We start from the raw sequence: 19,560 nt of genomic DNA on the forward strand, positions 1-19,560 counted from the left end.
AGCTCAGCTCGTCCTGAGGTACAGTGGTGCTGCACTCATGACGAGCTGAGCTTGTCACGACCACACCCATTTTGGAACGTTCAGCACAGCTGGGAAATGATCCCCGTGTGTGAACGTTACAACGGCCGTGATGAGCTCAGCTCATCATGAGTGCAGCTCAACCGTGCCTCATGACGAGCTGAGCTCGTCATGAGCACGCAACGGGTTCATATAGCTACCCTGTACGTAGCATTGGCTGTATTCCGAAAAATAACATTTCGATGCAATTGCTGGGATAAAAGTTATAGGTCAGGGATCAAAGGAGCAGCTTTGAGATATCAAAGTAGATGGTCTGAGAAACTCGACTAAAGAGGTCTTTGCTTTGTTTTGGCTCCTTTGGATTTTTTATTTTTATTTTGTGTGAAGCACCTATTACCGCTTTGCAGCTTTTGCAAAGCACAGTAACAGGATATTCCAGTATGGAGGAACAAAAGAGCAAAATGGTAACAAAAAAGGTAATAAATACTTACATGCATACTTGCCCATCAAGGCACTCTAGGACACCTAGCTTTCAAAACGTTCAGAATTTTAACAAGTCTTGTACTGAGATTGACAGCAAGTAGACCAGTTCAACCAGGTGTGCACGGATAAGATACATAGGTTTGATAGCCATGAATAGGTGTGTATGATGGAGTTTGTAGTTAGCTTGTGTGATCTATACAACAAATCATCAAATTAATTGGTACTGCCAGTTAGATGTTTTGGTTTCAAGAAAATAACTATAGCAGTGGTTCCTGCATGACAATATGCTAGGTACTCTTCAAGGAATTTGTGAACATAAACCCATTCATTGACTGACAACAGTCTTAAGTGCCAGTCACACACACGCCTCCTCCTGGTCAAAGAGCTCAATTCTCATGAGTGTCTCAAAGCATTCTTTAAAGTCATTGAGAAAGCTGGGCCCTGTCTCAGTTCTAGCCCCTGAAGAAAACATACAAAAGGGACGGTTTTATATGTTGTATGCTGCCTAGAATGTATATACAAGGAGAAATAAAGAAGCTGGTGCCACCAGGACTAATCGAAATCTGTGCATCAATACATTTAACCAACACATTTCGGAGTCCATCTAGTAGAGGAGTAACCTTCCCTAAATCCAATCAATCAATTTGAAATTTGAAAGGAAAGGAGATGCTTTTTGTGATAATACTCTGTATGGTGTAGATTAGTTTGCAAGAATTAGCAGATTGAGGGTGAAACGGAGATTAGGGATACAGTTCCTTATTCTTTCATTAAATAGAAAATCTGATATTGGAAGAAGCCAGATGTGAGAGATTATTGGAGAAATTATTCCTATGATAATGCTAATTCTTCTGCAGATTGTAGCATCTCTGGATGGCGTTAGACATCAGGACTGCTTTAGGAAGTTACAGCTGGTAGCTTAGGGTAGAGAATAGAGTACACAGCATGAGTACGACGTATCACATCAGGAGTAAGACGTAGGGCCGGCTCTAGGGCAGTGCGATCAGTGCGAATGCACCAGGCGCTGACTCAGGGTGGGGGCACCATGTTCATCGTTTTAAAAGACCTGATGCTGTGTACATTTTCCCAGCAATTTTCAAACATGACAACTCTGGTGATTAATGCTCTTCCTGGACTCTGGAGAGAGACTGGAGCTTTGTCTAGTGAACGTTTTGACTCATCCTAGCACAGAGGGTTGATATGCCTGCTGCAAGAACGTGTCCCATTCAAATCACAAATTGCAAATAATATAAGTATGCCAATGGGTTACTGCTTTCATCAGAGATAATTTTGCTACTTGCAGTTTATGAGTTAAAATCCTAATATAGAACAGTGAGCTATTAACTGCCATCAAAGAGCTGCATGCAAACTGCATGAAACATATTAGAGCAATATATCTTTCCCAGTCTTTCGTTGTCCTAATATTGCAAAAGGGGTTCATTTGGGTAGAAATAAATTCTTATTATTAAAGAAAACCCCTAACAATGGTGTTACATTTTCAATTCTGAATTTGTGCTTTTCCAGTTCAAGGGCTCTTAAATAGAGGAAGTTATCATAGTCTAGACGTGACTTTATTAGACTCTGTACCACTACCCTTCTGGTGGATATCTCTAACATCTGTAAGACTTTTGTGAATGAATGAATGATTTGATTTGATAACACCCTCAACCAGGTTATCTTGGTGCAACAGTCAATACAAAAGGCTGGACGCAAAATAGCAATCCTAAAACATTGCAGTTTTTAATGCTTTCATAAATTTGCCGTAGTCAGGACAGGTTCAAACTATGAATGGTGTTTTGTTCCAGAGGGTGGGAGCCAAGTAAGAGAAAGATCTGCCACATCTAAAACATCAAATACGAGAGGCTGCCAATAACTCCTTCCCACTGGAATGCAAATTCCTAGTGGGGTGAAATTGTTTCAGTCTCTGACAAAAGTACTTAGGACATTTGCCCTGCAGAGCTTTATAGGTTAGACAGAACATTTTGAACACTACTCTTTTCCTTACTTGCAGCCAATGTAAAGATTTTGAGGGAGTTGTGGAGGCCATTCCGGGCAGTCGGTTGCAGATCAACCGTGCTGCCATATATTGTACGACCTGAAATTTCGACAATAGTGACTCATTGGCAGCAGGCAATAGAACATTGTCGTAATCCAGCTTGCTCACAACAAGAGCCTGTACCAAGGTCTGTCTGACAGACAGAGGGAGGAATGGCAAAGCTTTCTTCAGCAATCATAGCATATGGCAGCAAGTACCAATTGTAGTTAGAATTTGTGCATTGATGTGAAGTTCAAGGTTTTTCACTACCTTGCTGGAAGCCAGGCATTGCCTATCTTTGGTGCCACCAGTCCAGAGTCCATAGGACTTGAGCTTTCCCGAACAGAAGGATCTCTGCCACTCAGTGATAGCCTTCATTGCAACCAAAAAGCGGTCCTTTACTTTGTCAAGATCCTCATCAAAGGAAATGACAAGCTGAGTGTCATCAGCATATGATAAGATATCAAAAACATATGCTCTGACTACTTTCGCCTACCAGTGGTGCCAGATACAAATTAAATAATGTAGGGCTCAGGCAAGAGCCTTGAGGGACCCTTTTATCGACCAGCCTGAGCCTGGCTTTGAAAGTTCCTAGCGAGGCATCCTGTATTCTACCTTTCAGAAAATCCTTTAACCAGGCCAGGGCAGACACATCGATCCCAATCTCTCATAGTCTTTGGAGTAGCTTAACAAGAGATCTCAGGATACCAAAGCAGGAACCAGCCAATTTTTTGGCCTGAGTCTCAATCATGAGCTTGTTGTCTATCTAGACTCCTAGACTTTTTACTGCATTGGCTTGTTCTGGTAGCTCATCTAGTTGTTTTGGCTAGGACAATTCCCGCCACCTTGGGCTGTTGCTACCTGCCACGGGTACCTCAGTTTTGTTGTAGCTAAGCTTCAGGCTGCTTGCAGACATCTAGTCTATGACCTCCTTAAGACATTAATTGAGTTGGGTGTGGTTCGGCTGACAATAGGTGTGAGGGCAATAATAATCTGCAGATCATCTGCATACAACATTAATGCAACATGGTAATACTGTACAATTTCTGCAAGGGGGAGACTGTACAAAAGAAAAAGTGTTGATCTCCTCACTGCAGACAGTGGATAGATGAAAAAATGGATCTTCGAATACTTGGAAGCTCCTATTCTCCAGGTAGGGCTACCAGCCACTTGATGGCTTCCCCAGTAATGCCATCTTCCATCATCCTTTGGATTAGCATAATGTGTGATACCGTATCAAAAGATGTACTTCGGTCCATCATTATCATTGCAGCTGAATCATCTTGGTCGAAGATAACGTGGAGTTCCTCGGTCATTACCAGCAGTGCAGTTTCTGTACCACAACCTGATCTAAAACCTGTCTGGGTGGGGTGGAGGACATCCCAAAAACTGGACAGATGTTTATTAGCATGCTTTTCTACTAATTTATGCACTACCAGAGGCAGGGAGATGGGTCTGTAGCTATCTGTGAGGTGGGGATTAGCAGTAGCATTTTTTCAATGCGGCTTTACATCGTGTCTTTCCATGTTTGGGGAATATGGCAAGTTTGGAGTGAGTGGTTGAGAATATCCATAAGGATGGATAATAAACAATTGACACCTGGCCCTAAAATATCAGGAGAGGCCAGGTCCAAAGTAGATCCTGATTTGATTGCCTTAAGAGTGGCTTCCTAGGCTTTGTAGCTCAAAGCAGGGAAAGCAAACAAGATTGGGCCTGATCTCACCCTTCCCTTAGTTTTAATGTTAGGTATGATGGTGGGTGGTAGGAGATCCAATATATTTTTATTTTGTTAATAAATACTTTGTAAGCATGGCGCACCGTTCTTTTGCAGGCAGAGGGCCCATGGAACATGAAGGAAGAGTCATGAGGTTGTTGACTTCCTTAAACAATTCCTTGGACGAGTTGGGGGCAGTCTCTATTTTCTCCACGGGGAGGCATTCTGGCCTGCTTTATGGCTTGTTTGTAGTTTTTTTTATACCTATTATATTGCAGTTTTTGCTGTTTTTATTACACGCCCTTCTCCATTCTCTTTCCCTCTTTTTAGTTTCATTTTCACAGTCAGTTCTGGAGTGTACAATGGGGCCCTGTCTTTTGTATGATAATTTTACCAACTTTAGAGGGGACTAGAGGCTCAAGAGTATTGCTTAGCCATTTCTCAAATGAGTTATCTTTGTATCTTTTCACCCTTTAGAGTAGGAACAGATTCAGTGAGACCATCCTTCCATTCCTTTAAGTTGATCTTGGAGCATGAATGCCTAGCTTGTTTGGGAGGTGGTAAGGTTGTTCATATTCATAAAGACTGGGTCTAAAAGGTGTGCAGGACTATGAGTAGGTGTCTTTGCGGTTGAACGTAAAAGTAGAACTTCTAAATCTTGGGTTAAAGCTGTATGAGTGTGTGAGCAGCTCTATGGAAGAATAAGTGGATGCATGAGTACTTGATGGGTCTGTGAATGGGTATGTGACTGTTTGTGTGGGTATCTGATTGGGCATGCGAGAGGTTGTACGGGGGTGTGAGTGGTTCTGTGGATGATGTCATCAGTGATGTCATGGACCATGTCATGTGGGATGTAATATCTGAGGTCATAAGCAGTTCATTGCTGGCGCATAAGTTATAGTTAGCTCAGGTATTACTGCTGAATTTCAATGATTTTGTACGAGTGAAATCTGAGTATAACTATAACGTCCCTGTAACTTGTGTTTTTTTCAGTGAATTTTGAAGGTTTTTTTCTGAATTCTATTTCCTAACCATAACGTCCCTATAACCTGTGTTTTTTCAGTAAATGTATACAGTTTTTCCACTTTCCAATCCTAAATGTGATCTGTCACCTTTGAGATGGAGTGTGTTAGTGACTGTGCAGATCTGTGTGTCCTGTGTGAGTGCATGAGTGGGTGTGTGTGTGCCAGATTGGGTTTTGGAGTGCATGCGTGAGTGTCTGAGTAGTAAACCACTAGACTTTATACCACCTTGAATTCAGTTAATGAGGATTCCTGTTGAATAAAGAATGCTCTGATTACAAAGATGGTACTGTCCCATACAAATGAAGGTAATATAACTTAGTGAGACATTTTCAATATGTATTGGGCCCTATCTACTTGTGTGCCGTTCTCACTCCCACATTTCCTGATTTACATTTCGAATTTCGTAGAGCAACTCACATGTACATAATGATACCTACAGTGGCAGTAGCCAAAATTATATACATGTGAAAAGATGACCTCTTACTGCAGATTTCAGTATGTGTTTGTTCATTTTATGAAGCATTCTGTTTTAACTTGATAATATTTTTGTACAATACTTGGAATATTGCTGGTGCGCCAGAGACCTGGGTGGTGACATATCAATTAAATGCAAATTTGTAGTGCTGGGAATTTTTTAAAACATTTATGACTTTCATATTTGTACTTGTGAATATGTGTTGGAAGTTTTTATTAAACTAAACAAAGAATTGTGTTTTAGGGATCACCTGGCGTACCTGGAGTAATTGGCCCACGTGGACCTAAGGTATGTTAGTGACATTCTAGCTATTTGCCTCTTAGTAAAATGATGAATGTGGAAAATGCTACTTTGCAGCATTACCTGTAATTATTGGTACAACGTGCACACAGCAATACCTACAAAATAAATAAAAAATGAGCTTTTCAAGAAGACTTTAAAAAGCATTTCCCTATGTTGTTTTTAAGACACTTCTCAAGAGGGGGTAATATTCAAATCGCTAGGCCAGTGGGTGCTGAAACATATTTACCTTTCTAAAACCACAGAAGCATTTAGAAAATCACATTCACTCTACCCAAAGTGCTAGTCTGTCATACTGATGGAAATGTGTATGCTACATAAGTGCCAAATTGCAATCAAATTAAAAGAAATGATAGCTTTGCTAATTTCCCTTAAGAGTTCCAGTGCCTTTATCTCACTGACATGTCCATTCTTCAACTAAATGCAAAATTAAATTATCAACACTTCTTTCATATCACATGTGTTTTGAACGACACATCATTTTTCTTATATATTGGTGGGGTGTTTATGTTCCGCTGTTTCCCAACCCTGTTCCCAATATATAGCAACGTTTATGAATTAATTTGGCACCTTACCAAATTAATAAAACACCGTCTGGTTAGGGTCTACATCTGTTCACTGAGAAACTTTGGTCAACACCTCGAGCCCGGGACCCGAGCACCAAGTGTTTCAAAGAGAAATGCATGATGGGTTCAACCAGTACCAAATAACAATAGAAAAGGAATTGAAAGGAATGCCATATTCACATTGTCGCAAAATAGTTATGATTAAGGAAACTGGAGATATCGTTGTTTTTAATAAAATGTCAACAACACCCATAGAAACAGCGGTGTTAAAAAAAAGTCACAGTCTATAAATGGCCACTAGAAACTTATTATCCGCCAACACTTAAAACAAGGAAGAAACAGCATACTGTTATGTCTCAGTAATATTCCATGCTAGTATACTCTAATGCTTTCATTTTTACAGGCTCTCTTCTGTGGGACTCCAGTAACAGCTCAAATGGTGTATTAGACCTCTCTGCCACTCTCTGCTACTGCAAAGAGTCACAATTTTTTGTGCACTCTAGAAATGTAATTCCTGGTCTCTCCCACGCCTCCCAGACATCCCATAAGCCTTCTACGGTTCATGTTTCTCTCAAGTCAAGCCTCCAACAAGATCCAGGGTAGACCAATCTTTAAAGGGCAGCTGTTTCTCTTACAAAAGATGGAGCCCCTTTTCAGTCTGAGGCAGTCAAAAGGAAGTCATCGATCCCGTAGAGAGTTGTCATCTATCCCATAGAGAGCTGTTCAGTTTAAGACTTCAAGTGGAATGCAGGTGCTGTTGGTGAAGTGCCATTTTCTATCCAGTGGTGGCTTCAAAAGGCCCAATCCTGGCCTGATCCTAATCAGCAGATACAGACCTACAGAAATGATAAACCACTGCTTCTTTATGTGGCAACAGCTTCCACTCCTGCTGTGGCCAGGGACAGAGGACTCAGATACCTCTCTGGATGAAAGACTTCTGTCTTTTAGATATATTTATTTCACGTTCATGTGAACATGAAGGCTGCTGCTCTACTCCTTTGTGATGCCATCTTTTCCTGCCACCGCTCAAATGCCCACCTCAACTAAGTGGTCAATGTTTGCCCGGGACGTACTTCCAAACTGGAATTAAAATAGCAGCTATTGGGAGAAATGCATGCCAGCAGAATTGCTTTCATTCTGATTTGCTTTCAGACTGCACAAATTGTATGCATTTGGACTACACTTTAGCTGGGCCGAGGCATAATATAATTCACATTCCATGCTTTTTAAAAAAAAGTAATATATAACAGGAATGTAACTTCACCACTGGTCCTGCCAGCTTAGGCTACCTATATGCTCCAACTTGAAATTTGATTTTCTTAACATGTTCTGTCAAAATTTATACATTTCAGTTGGTAATACAACACTAAATCGGCCCTTGTTATATGAGAACAAAAGTATTCAAAAAAGTGATAGAGGGAATGCTTGAATTAATCTCAGCCACAGGTAATTTACTCTGCCTGCATCTCAGTCCATCGCTATGTTACACACCACGGCACCTCAGTTTGGACCAATCATATGGAGATCACTCTTGACCTTGCTCCAGTAGGAACCATCCAGGCCGAACTGCCAGGCCAGGTCCTCTCTGAACCAGAACACAAGCAACCCAGGGGCGATTTCTCCCCAAGTGTGTTTTATAGCTGCAATCTATATTTCTATCGGCACTGGACTTTATTTTTGACTTCATTTGTTTTGTTTTTACAGTACTCATACACAGGAATGTCTCTGTAGATGTACACTGGAGATAGCACTATCTTAGACATAGATGAAGTGGACCCTGAAAACCTGTATGAAAAGGATTTGATGTGTGTGCTATACCAAGGGCATTTATGTATAATCTGATTTCTCCCAAGCCAGGTATAGCGTGGTTCCAATGGCACAGTGTGCACTAGACTCATGTTTGGGTAATACCCATCCCACTCCCAAATAAAATGTACTCATTTGCTAGTTTATAAAAACCTTGCTTTTGTGTGCCTATCAGTCAAATGGGTTTCTTCATGAAACGTGAGGACAGAGCTATTATAATTTTTTTTAAATATGACCTAAATTTTGAGAATCAAAATATCATGAAGTGAAGTTTTTCTTTAAGTAAGTGTAGGAATGACAAAATAATGAAGTGATAATATCACAAAATGTGCTGCAATATGCCACATAATTGACCTTTTCATGCCGCGTGATTTTCGAATCCCTGCTGCATAATTTGGCCCTCCGTGCAGCATAATTCCAGAGGCCCTTGTTTCAGCCTATTGGCTTTATTAATTTTCCACTACAGCCATGGTAGATGGCACACATAATGTACCAGTAGCATGGTGTGCTATATAATATGCGAGCTGAAGTGTCTGCTTACCCCACCCAGATATATGACACAAATGTATGACTCCAGAGATTACTCCAGTAACACATGTCAAGGAAAAGTGCCTTTGCCCGGTAGAAAATCTTTTTGTTTAATATATTAGCTAAGTTACTCCTAAAGTCTGCCTTGTATCCACACAGGATACAAGGCACACTTTTGGGTTCTTGACATACATACATTGGGATATTGTGACACCTATGCCCCACAGTGAGCAACTACATAAAGCTGTATTACTGTGTAGAAAAAACTGCATTTTCCATGAAGAAGCCAAGTGTATGAGTAAATCCCTTTTCCTACCGAGGCTATGAAATTACTAGGGTGAAATGTATTTTGCACTTACTTTGCAAAACCCAGAGAGCAAATGTATTTTTCTTCAATTTACTATTAACTTTAGACAGAAATAACCTTTTCAAAAAGTTCACTTTGTCCTGATTGAAAGTACATCTGCATAGCCTCACATTCTTCTCCAGAGACTGAAAACACATTCCTAAATGACTCTTAGGAACTCTCCTCCTGAAAGATAATTGCTTGGCCTCTGGAAACAGGAAGGATAGAATTGCATTAACATTGACCACTTAGAAGGGATTAACCATCTTGGAGAGAACAGGAGCAACTGGAACCACAAAGGTCAGCCTTCAGAGATCTCATACCACATGATGCTATCATACCCATTGATTTCTAGAGGAACCCTAGAGTCACCTTTCTGTCTCAGTCCTTAGTAGGAGGGAAAGACACGTTTAGCATTAATAGGTGTGATTAGGCTTCTGAAGCTGATAGGCTAAGGCATGTAAAGTTTATTAGAAACCTTCTCATAAAGCCTCTACCAAAATGGTAGAGGCATTCCGAGAAGGTTCCTAATAAACTTACAGGAGAAGTGCTGAAAAGGAGGTGATAATTGAAAAAGAGAAAAGCTAGGACTTAGTGCAAGGAATTCTCCTATCACATACTGGTGCACAGGATAAGACTGGCACCTCACCACAACCTTCTTGGAACATCCCCATAACTGGGAAGATTAATCTTGGAGAAAGGAGACTGAACCTGACCGCTGAAAGAAGATGACCCAAGGACTCCTTCTGGCATTGAAAGACTGAAACTTTTTTCCAAAGATCAAACAATTGGCCTCTGATTACCTTTTACAAGGACATAAAAAGCAGAAGACACCTGACACTGTGGATTGAACTCTGTGGAAGCCCTCTTTGGAGACAGTCCTGGTTTCTACAAGCCTTCACTGAGGATCAGAGGCCTGCAGGAGCGATTTGGGGGAACTTTCCTAGCAGCTGAAGTAATGTGGGTCTTAGTCATTTTTCCTGCTTCATAGATTGAAAGAAGGTGCTGAGGCTTCTCTGTGGAGGCACACCCTCAGCAGGCCAGAAATCTAGGTTCTTTACATTGAACAAAACTTTAGCTCAACGTTTCTGTGAAGGTATCTGTTAGACTTTGCATCCTTAGTGTGGTTTCCCCAGACTTTTTGCCTCAACCTCCTGCATTTTTGACCGTATACTGGATTTAGTGTGTGCTGACTTAGATGCTTTGGGCACTAGCTATTGCTGATCAGTGTCAAAGTGCAAGTGCTCCCTGTGTAAATTGTGATTATAATTGGTTATCCATGATTGGCATATTTGAGTTACTGGTAAGTCCAGAGTAAAGTGCACTGTGTATACCCAGGGCCTGTAAATCATTTGCTACGAGTGGGGTTAAGCACTGGTTGTGCCACCCACCAGAGTAGCTTTTCAACTGTGTCTAAGACCTGTCACTGCTGTGTCTGCATGCCCGGTTTTCAACTGCCATGTTGACCTGACAAGTGCACCCACTTGCTAGGCCCTAACCTCCCCTTTTCTTACATGTAAGGTACCCCTAAGGTAGGCCCAAGGTACCCCCATGGGCAGGGTGTAGTGTATGTGAAAGGTAGGACATGTACTGGTGTGTTTTACATGTCTTGATTGTGAAATACAGTGTATTTGTTTTTTCACTGTTGATAGGCTGGCTGTCCCATAGCCTATCATTGGAGCAGCACAGTAACATTTTACATGTGTAACTTTCAATTGGGAACTGCTAGAGATTTGGAGTTTAGGCTCACTGCACTCAGAATTTAATAACACATCTTTTAGTAAAGATGGTTTTTAGATTGTGTCTTTTACAAAGATGACATTTTCTTGTTTAACCATTCTGTGTGCCTTTGCCTGTTTGTGTATTCACTGTCTGGTTTTGGAGTGACAGGAGCTGGGGATGTGCATTCACCCTTCACTGTCAAAAGTGAGGTTGAGGTGTGCTCTGCCTTTTCTTGGTGACTCATAGCTAGGCTTTCTACATTTAGAGTGGTGGGAGGCGTTTTCACTTGCACCTGAATAGGCTGTGTCTGCTCTATGCACTTCCTGAAGTGAAACTGGACCAGGTAGGACAGAACTAGTTTTTTACTGAGCTTAGAGACTCTTGCCACAAAGACTACAAAGACAAAATAGGATATAAATATTAGACCTGAAACCCCAGAACGTTAGATTACTTCTGGAATCAAGAGGAACCTCTGCCAAGGAGATGAGCTGAAGAGCTGTGAGGAGGACTACTGCCCCTTTGCTTTGTATGGCTTGGCAGGTTGGCCTGCTGTTGCTGTGTATGCCAAGGAGAGAACAAATTTGGAACTTTGCTGTGAAACTGCTTGTGAAGAATCTCCAAGGGCTTGTGTATGCTTGCCTCCAGTTCTGAAGTCTCGGGACACAAAGACTTCACAACTAGCTTTCTTGAACCCCACTGTTGGTAGTTCTGACCTGCCAAGAGGTGCCTATTCCAATTCTAGCCCCAGGAGGTTGTTGGGAGCTGAAAAAGCTTGATGAAACCAAGAAAATTGGCACATCAAATTCCAGCACCTGTTTTTCTGAAGCAGCACGGCCAAGCGGGAGACGTGTCCACGCTCTATCGCCCTGCAGCCAAAGAATCAACAAAGCGCCTGCCAGAGGCTGAGAAATCCGCCTCACACCGAGTCCTTTTCAATGATCTCTAAAGTCTGAGATCGTTGCACTGACTCCAATGCAGGCCCTGCTCTGCAGGTGAAGGAATCAACGCATTGTGGGACCATGGCTAAAGAAATCAATGCAGTGCCTGTTTGCTATCGCGACCTCGATCTCCAGCGCACCCAGATTTCCACCCATTGCAGCTGGGCTGCAAGTTTTCCAGCGCATTGCCTGCAGACCAGAAACATCTTGCAATCGATGCATCACTTACCGCTACAGTCTGGATTCGATGCATCACTTCTCCTGTGTGCAGTAGAACTGTCACATCACCTCCCCAATGACTCAGGAACTGATGCATCACTGTGGTTTTCGATGATTCCCCTCTATGTGGCTTTATTACCTTGTAGATGTTGATGCATTTGAGGAACTTTTGTGTAAAAGTCACACATCCATAGTTTTCTATGGACAGAATTGCTTGAAAGCTTTTAAAAGTCATATTTTGAATTATGTATGTTGGATTTCTGCTTTTTTGGTCTTGTTTCGTTTAGATAAAGATACTTTTTTATTCCTAACTGGTTTGGTTTCCATTTGTAGTGTTTTCACTAGGTTACTGTGTGTCTGGGTGCAAATACTTTACACATTGCCTTTGGGATAAGCCTGTCTGCTCATGACAAGCTACCAAGGGGGTGAGTAAGGGTTATCTAAAGTGTGTACCTCCCTTATCCAGACATGAAGCAAGGGTCTCCACTTGGACAAAGGTGCATTCCCTCCAACTAGAGACCCCCCATTTCTAATAGTATCTGAGCTTTTGGAGCCAGGTACAGCTGAAGCGTACAGCCTTGCCCAACTGGAGGGTTAGGAAAACCAAGAAAGTGACTACATCCTTGGACTATGGTGAGGCAGCAAATCTACATCAAAAATATCTTAACAGCTACAGAATCCTTCTTTGTCCTGCTCTGAGCATTTGGTGCAAGAACCAATGACTTCAGCAGGAGCTTGACATTAGCCTATTTACCCAGAGGGATCCTCATCTGCTTCAGCCTCATCATACATTTCCCATCTGGAGTACATGGAGCTCAAGTTAATAAACTAAACCAGAAGATTAAAATGTGGCCCACGTGACCCACTTGGCCTGCCTGACCTCTGCCTGAAATTGCACCTTGGTCACTATCAACAGTGTACTGACTCCTTGCACATTAAATGTTCCACTAATTTTCTTTATTCATTTGAACATTTTGTGCTGTATTCTTGACTTTAAAAAGGTTTTGTACTGCTTGAATGAATGAATATTAAACTTATAGAGTGCTAAACATTACCCAAGGGCGTCAAGGCGCTGTTACGGAACTGAGAGTACAGACAAAATGGCATGCTCAAACTGAGATTTGTGAGAAAAGCCAGGTCTTCAATGCTTTACGGAAGAGAGGATGACACCTGACTAGAGAGCTCTCCCGGAAGGAAGTTCCACAATTTAGCAGCAGCAGTAGAGAAGGCTCTACCTCCCCGGTTTGCCTTTTTGAACCTCAGTACTGTTAACATATGTTTATCTGAGGACCAGAGCTGTCTGGTGGGAGCATAACAATGGAAAATTGCCTTATTACCATATGGGCCTAAGTGCTTATATTTAACTAAAAACTTTCTAGGAAACTGACTAATGCAGATGTCAGGGGTAAAGCAGAGATTCTTTTAGAACCAGTCTCTAAAAAAACAAGATTGTGTCAATTAAGCTAGATGGGGTAACCCCTTCCATAAGGGGAAACGCATATATTTCTAAGTTGGAAAACATCTTCAGGTCAAATGATAACAAGAATAGTCAAAAAAAGAAGAAACATGATTGGGAAAAAACTGGACTGAAGAAAAGAGTTTCAAGGAAGCATAGATGAAGAAGAAAATGTAAAAATCTAATATTCTTAATATGATCAGCAACTATGTATGCCACCCTCTGGATAGGCAAGCTAAAACTACTACATTAGGTTGAAATCTCGCTGCTGAAACCTATGATTATCTACGGTCTTGAGTTTGAAATACGTTAATGTCAATTTAGAATTCCATCCTTCTGATATCCAAAGTGTTTTTCGAAATTAACTACATAATGAAGGAATATATTAATACGAGTTTAGAGTCTTGTTCAATACTGTATTTGCAAACAGATTTTATGGATTCTGTAATGCCAAACTGATAGGAAACCAAAACAAATGCACACAATAATTGTTGATGAATACACGTTTATAATATTCCTTGGTCTACTAAGAGCCTCTATTTGAAATTGCTCAAAAAATTACATTAATACATCCAGTTTCCTGGCACAAATACTTCTATGCTATGATCCTTACATAGGACCTGATTATGAATTTCGAGGTACTGGTGGGGTGGTAGCTCTGCGCCAGTAAAAACAGTACTGTAAGTAATCCATAAGGATTAGGGAATAACTGTGCTGATGCAGTTTTACTGGATGGAATTATGCACAGTATTTCCTTTTTCATGTGAATTAAAAAATACATGTACTACCTGCACTCAGCAGGTCGTTAATTTGTGCAGGAGCTGGTGCAGGACGGGATGGGGAGTCAGGAAGTGGAGAGAGAAGGAAAGGACATTGCTTGACAGTGGTGAGCATAAGATGCTAACCCTGTGCCTTGAAAAGGGGTTGGCACAGAAAACAGGATTGGGCTACATTTCAGTCTGTTTCCAAGCTGATTTTATTGACTGGATTTTTCTGCTGGGGAAATCAGGTCAGTAGTTTCCAAACCTTGTAAATTAGGATGTGGGTGCAACAGCCCACACAATATTGACCAGTAGAGAACCTGGACAGTAGTGGTTTCCAGAGAGGCTGGTCTCCAGGTATTGGATCAAACAGAGCGAGACCCCTGACGATCAAACATACAAATCATCTGCCCAGAATTTGGCTTTCACCACCACGTCTTGAAGCATAAATAAGGGTTTCTTTCTATCTTGCCTCAGATGTTACTCCAATGTGTCAATGCTCAGTGCAACCAACAATGTCAACAAGGAAAACACCTGCGTGCACCCCCTAAAGTTTGAAAAGGGGATGCTAATGTACTCTCTTCTAAAATTACGTGTGGTTGGTCTGTACAAAAATGACAATTTTTCCAATAAATCTTTCAGTTTTTACTCCATCAAATCCATCTTGGTGTCCTCTGTTACAATTGCTACGTGGAGCTCCTCTGATTTGCTCAACTTGTTTGTACACTAACTGCAATGCTTGTCATGGGCTTGAAGTGTTACCTAATAATAAAGTTTAGCTGGTCAAGGTGCACTATGGTCCCTTATCATTAAACAGAATCGACATGCAAGTATTTTAGAATATACTGCCATGTCCTGACTTAGTAGTAAAACTGGGTGGTTCTGAACAACATCTTGGCTGAACCTGCTCCCTATACATTACCTTGATTTCTGTTTACGCCTTTCATTTCTGTTGCCATTATCGAATGATGGGGCATATTATCAAGGGGGTTTATCTCCGCTTTTTTGGCTTTAAAAGCCAAGAAAGCGGAGATAAAATTATCTCCCTATTACCTAGCTGTCGCTAACACCAGTTAGCGACAGCTAGTAGGAGATAGCGACCATCTTGGGCCCCACTTTGCATGTCAGAGAAATTTATCACTAATGACATGCAAAGTGGGCGTGCCAAGATGTTAGCGACTGGAAACAGTCGCTAACATCTCTATCTCCTATTACCAACTTTTGGAGATATTCGCACTAAGCGCAAATATCTCCAAAAGCTAACACCTGCCCTGAGCAGTTCTTAGCTATGTTATCCAATGGGAGGTGGATAACATGGCTAAGAGCATTAGCTCGGTAATGCATGAATATCGCTGACTTTTCAGCGATATTCATGCATTGCGGCCGATTTTTATCGCATTTGCGATAAACGTTGGTAATACCAAGGTTTATCTACGATAAAAATCGCCACAGGTCTGCGATACATTTTTGTCTCTAACCATGCAATAGCGATAATTATCGCTATTGCTTGGTAATATGCCCCCTTGTACCTCTACATAGAAGATTTGGCGCTTCTAATTCCTTCTGATATGCTCCAGTTATTTTTTGAGGCTAGGAAACACATCCCTGTGTAAATGGTTATGTAATAACTTGTAATAATTCAAAAAGATTCCCGTGCTATTCCTTGCCAGGTCATTCTTCAGATACCATGTGCACTTTCAATATATTCGAAGTATTTAAGATTTTTCAGCATGTAAATCTGCTCCAATTGTTCATCCAGTGTCACCGATGGACTAAATGTATTTTGCTGCCATTGCTGTCACAAAGTTGTGAGAAAGCAGGGTAATCGTGTTCCATGTAAAGTGATCCCCGGATTATGTCCCAGAACTGTAGGGTTTTGAGTTCTCTCTTACCCACTTAAGCACCTTCATCTGTGACTGATGAATGAAACTATTACTATTGCTTAACTTGTTAGTTATAACCACACAGCAGTGTGATCTGGGACTTAATGATTAAAGCTGCCCAATGAGGTATGCCCTGAAGAGAACACCATTAACCTATTCAGGAGGGTACAATTCAAAATGGCAACATTATGATGAAATTGATGAGTGCCATTTATAATAAAAGCAGAAGAGCTGGGCATAGCTGGATAAAAAGCACATAGAAAGAAGATTTGTTGAACGACCAAATAATCAATCTGCTTATAAAATGCTATAAGCCTAGAAATGATGAGGTGACTAGGAATAAACTGAGCAGACTAAATACCATTACATGAAATGATGCATGCATGTTAAAGAGAGTCCTCAGTCAAATTTTAGCCATATTTGAGCAGCCTGACGTACTTGCAGGATAATAGAAAGCTTAGTCTTACCAGGGCAGTCAAAAACATATTAGCATTTGCACTGCAACATTTACATTTCTGAAGTACAGCATCCCAAGGCAGCAACGGCTCCTCTGCTAAGGTGAAGGAGCATCACCCCACTGCATTTTGAGCAGTGGGTAAAGGAAGACAAAAATGATAATAACATTGTTATTATCATTCTATTTTTCCAGTTTCTGGGGCGGATAGGGGCTTGGCTGTGTCACAGCCAACAAGGGGAGGAGTGGTAGGTACTTAAGTGCCCATGACTGTTTGGCCGGTCGTCTTGGGTCGGCCAAACAGTCAGGTGCACTTTGTATGTTCCCTACCAGGCTGTAATACACTGCATGGTGGGGAACATGCACAGGCGCTCCCAATGCCTGTCTAAGCACCAAACCATGGCGCTCAGACCAATCACTGCGCTGCATTGCAGAATTCTGATTGGTTAGGAAAGCCTGTTTGTGCTTCCTTCTTTAAGCTGGAACAGAAGAGGACAACGCAAGGCCGCGGTGCGACAGCAAGGTAAGTCATTTTTTAATGTATTTTTCTATTTGTCCCTCCCGTTACCCTGCCCCCTGCCTCAACCATGCAGCCGCCACTGTGCCAAGGAAAAGAAGCTACTCAAACTTATTAAATCTCAAGGCCTAAGGGGCTTAAGAGTTGCCATGCTCTTCAACTTGCCCAACACCTTCAGGGACTTTCCAAAGAAATCCCCAGATTTTCTTTGGTGACAATCTATTCCACTTTAAATAACTTAATACATTAACTCCTAGAAAAACGGACTTGCTAAAAGATATTGATGGGCTACCCCAAACTTTACCTGGTGCCCAGAAACAGTAGATAATTCAGGAAATTAAGTATTGTCACTTTTGCTTTGGATCCACCAATGCTGGAGGCTCGTGAGTCTTTTGGTTCTCATCTTCTTTTACATACCGGTTTTTCTAAGGTGTTTTGTTCTGGAAATTTAGCAGTATCTATCTATGAGAATTATAATGTGATGGAGGTAATACCAGTAACTGATAGTCTGGTAAAATACCTCATCTCGCGTCTGCTCCCCCTTGCTGCCCCTGATCCTAGTTATGCCTGGTATCTGTCCTGTTATTAAAAAATATATATATGCATATATTGCCCATTGCGCCTAGTTTTACTCCGGCGCCTTTGTAAAACTTGCTTTGCTTGCTCTTGATTACACTTGCGAATTCATGGGTATATTGCTCTTCTGTTTGCCCCTACGCTTCTCCCTCTGACTTCCACTGGTCCACGCACCACCTCCCAGAGACCCTTCCACCTACCAGGACATACTTACAGAGGTGATAGCATGACCCTATTGAGCAGGTCTCCGTTCCTGCTCCTCCTTGCTGCTGTTGATCGTTGTTTTTGCCTGGTGTCTGTTGCGGTTATTTGTTAATGCCCCTTGCGCCTTGTTTTACTCTGCTGCTTTTGTAAAACTTGCTATGCTTGCTCTTGCTTAGACTTGCACATTTCTGTGTTCATTGCTCTTCTGTCTGCCATGCTGCATGCGCCCTTTCCGCAGTTTCTCCCTCCTGCTTCCTGCCTCCATTCAACCCCGCCCATCACCTCCCAGCGACCCTCCCACTGTTTAATGGAGGTCGTATTGCACCTGCACTGCCGGCATTCCAAAGGTGTGCCAAAGGCAAACCTGTCTGCGCCTGTCCACGCCTGAACTGTGCCTATGACCTGGAATGCTGGCCTTCCGACCATACACAGATCTTTGCTGCAGGGCTGCAAGCCCTGAACACCACACGACGCAACAAAAACTGGTGTGTTGCATCTCATGACCATTTACCTGCCAATGCTGCCTCTTTGCCTGCAGCTCAGGTGGACCTCCTGCCCTCATAGATACCCTCATTACACCCTCCTCAGCAACTAGACCACCCAGTAACTATTGCATTGCATCCTGCTCAACTCCCAATCATCCTGCAAACATTCCACCTGAAAACCTGAACGCCATCACCACCCTCATGCCAACGCTATCTTCATCAAAGAGACCTGGCTCAACCCCTCTTCCACCCCCGAAATCTCTATCAAGATGCTCAATGGCTGCAAGATGATATACCTGGACTGCACCAACAAACATGGAGGAGGCATCGTCATTGTGCACAAAGAAACTATCCTTTGCACTACTACCGAAGACAACACCACACCGATCATGGAACGCCTCAACTTCCAACAACAAACTGACGGTAAAACTACCATTAGAGGCTCCCTTGCCTACAGACCCCCCAGGACCAGGACCTGACTTCTACAACGCCGTCCCTGAATTCATCAGCCCACTTACCATTGACTCCAGACACTACATCTTCCTCGATGACCCCAAAGACGAATACTCCTCAAACCTCCTGGAAAGCATGAGCAACAACGGCCTCACCCAACTGGTCACCACCCCACACATGATGCAGGGCACACGCTTGAGCGGATATTCACTGCCAGCGACAGAGTCAAGTACAATCATGTCCCTGAACTGACATGGAAAGACCACACCATCATCCACTTCACCATTTCAGGATCCCAATGCACCACCACCAGGCCCCCCAGCTCTTCCCACCACAGCTAGAACAAAGTGACAGAAACCCAATGGAGGGATGCCCTCAACACCACTCAGCCTGACTCAGCAACCAGTGCTGAGCAGGCCATTGAGAATTTCTCCACCTGGATCAACAACTGCACCAACACAGTCAGCCCCATCAAGTCAGCCAAGTCCAGAGGACCCATCAAACCAGCCACTTGGTATTCATCAGAACTCAGGACAATTAAATCCAAATGCAAACAGCTAGAAAGAAGATTGAACACCAACCGAGATCCCACATACCGA

At 42.2% G+C, this 19,560-nt stretch overlaps 1 protein-coding gene across 1 annotated transcript in view; it reads left to right on the forward strand.

Moving 5' to 3' along the window:
• The window catches only part of LOC147707469 (uncharacterized), a 385,267-nt gene that overhangs the window by 46,434 nt on the left and 319,273 nt on the right, over window positions 1–19,560 (forward strand). Inside the window, exon 6 of the mRNA XM_086925650.1 lies at window positions 5,991–6,035. Coding sequence (XP_086781776.1) covers window positions 5,991–6,035 — 45 coding nt within the window. The remainder of the gene's footprint in view (window positions 1–5,990; window positions 6,036–19,560) is intronic.

The sequence above is a fragment of the Lissotriton vulgaris genome, chromosome 6, assembly GCF_964263255.1.
Source record: "Lissotriton vulgaris chromosome 6, aLisVul1.2, whole genome shotgun sequence".
NCBI classification, from domain to species: Eukaryota; Metazoa; Chordata; class Amphibia; order Caudata; family Salamandridae; genus Lissotriton; species Lissotriton vulgaris.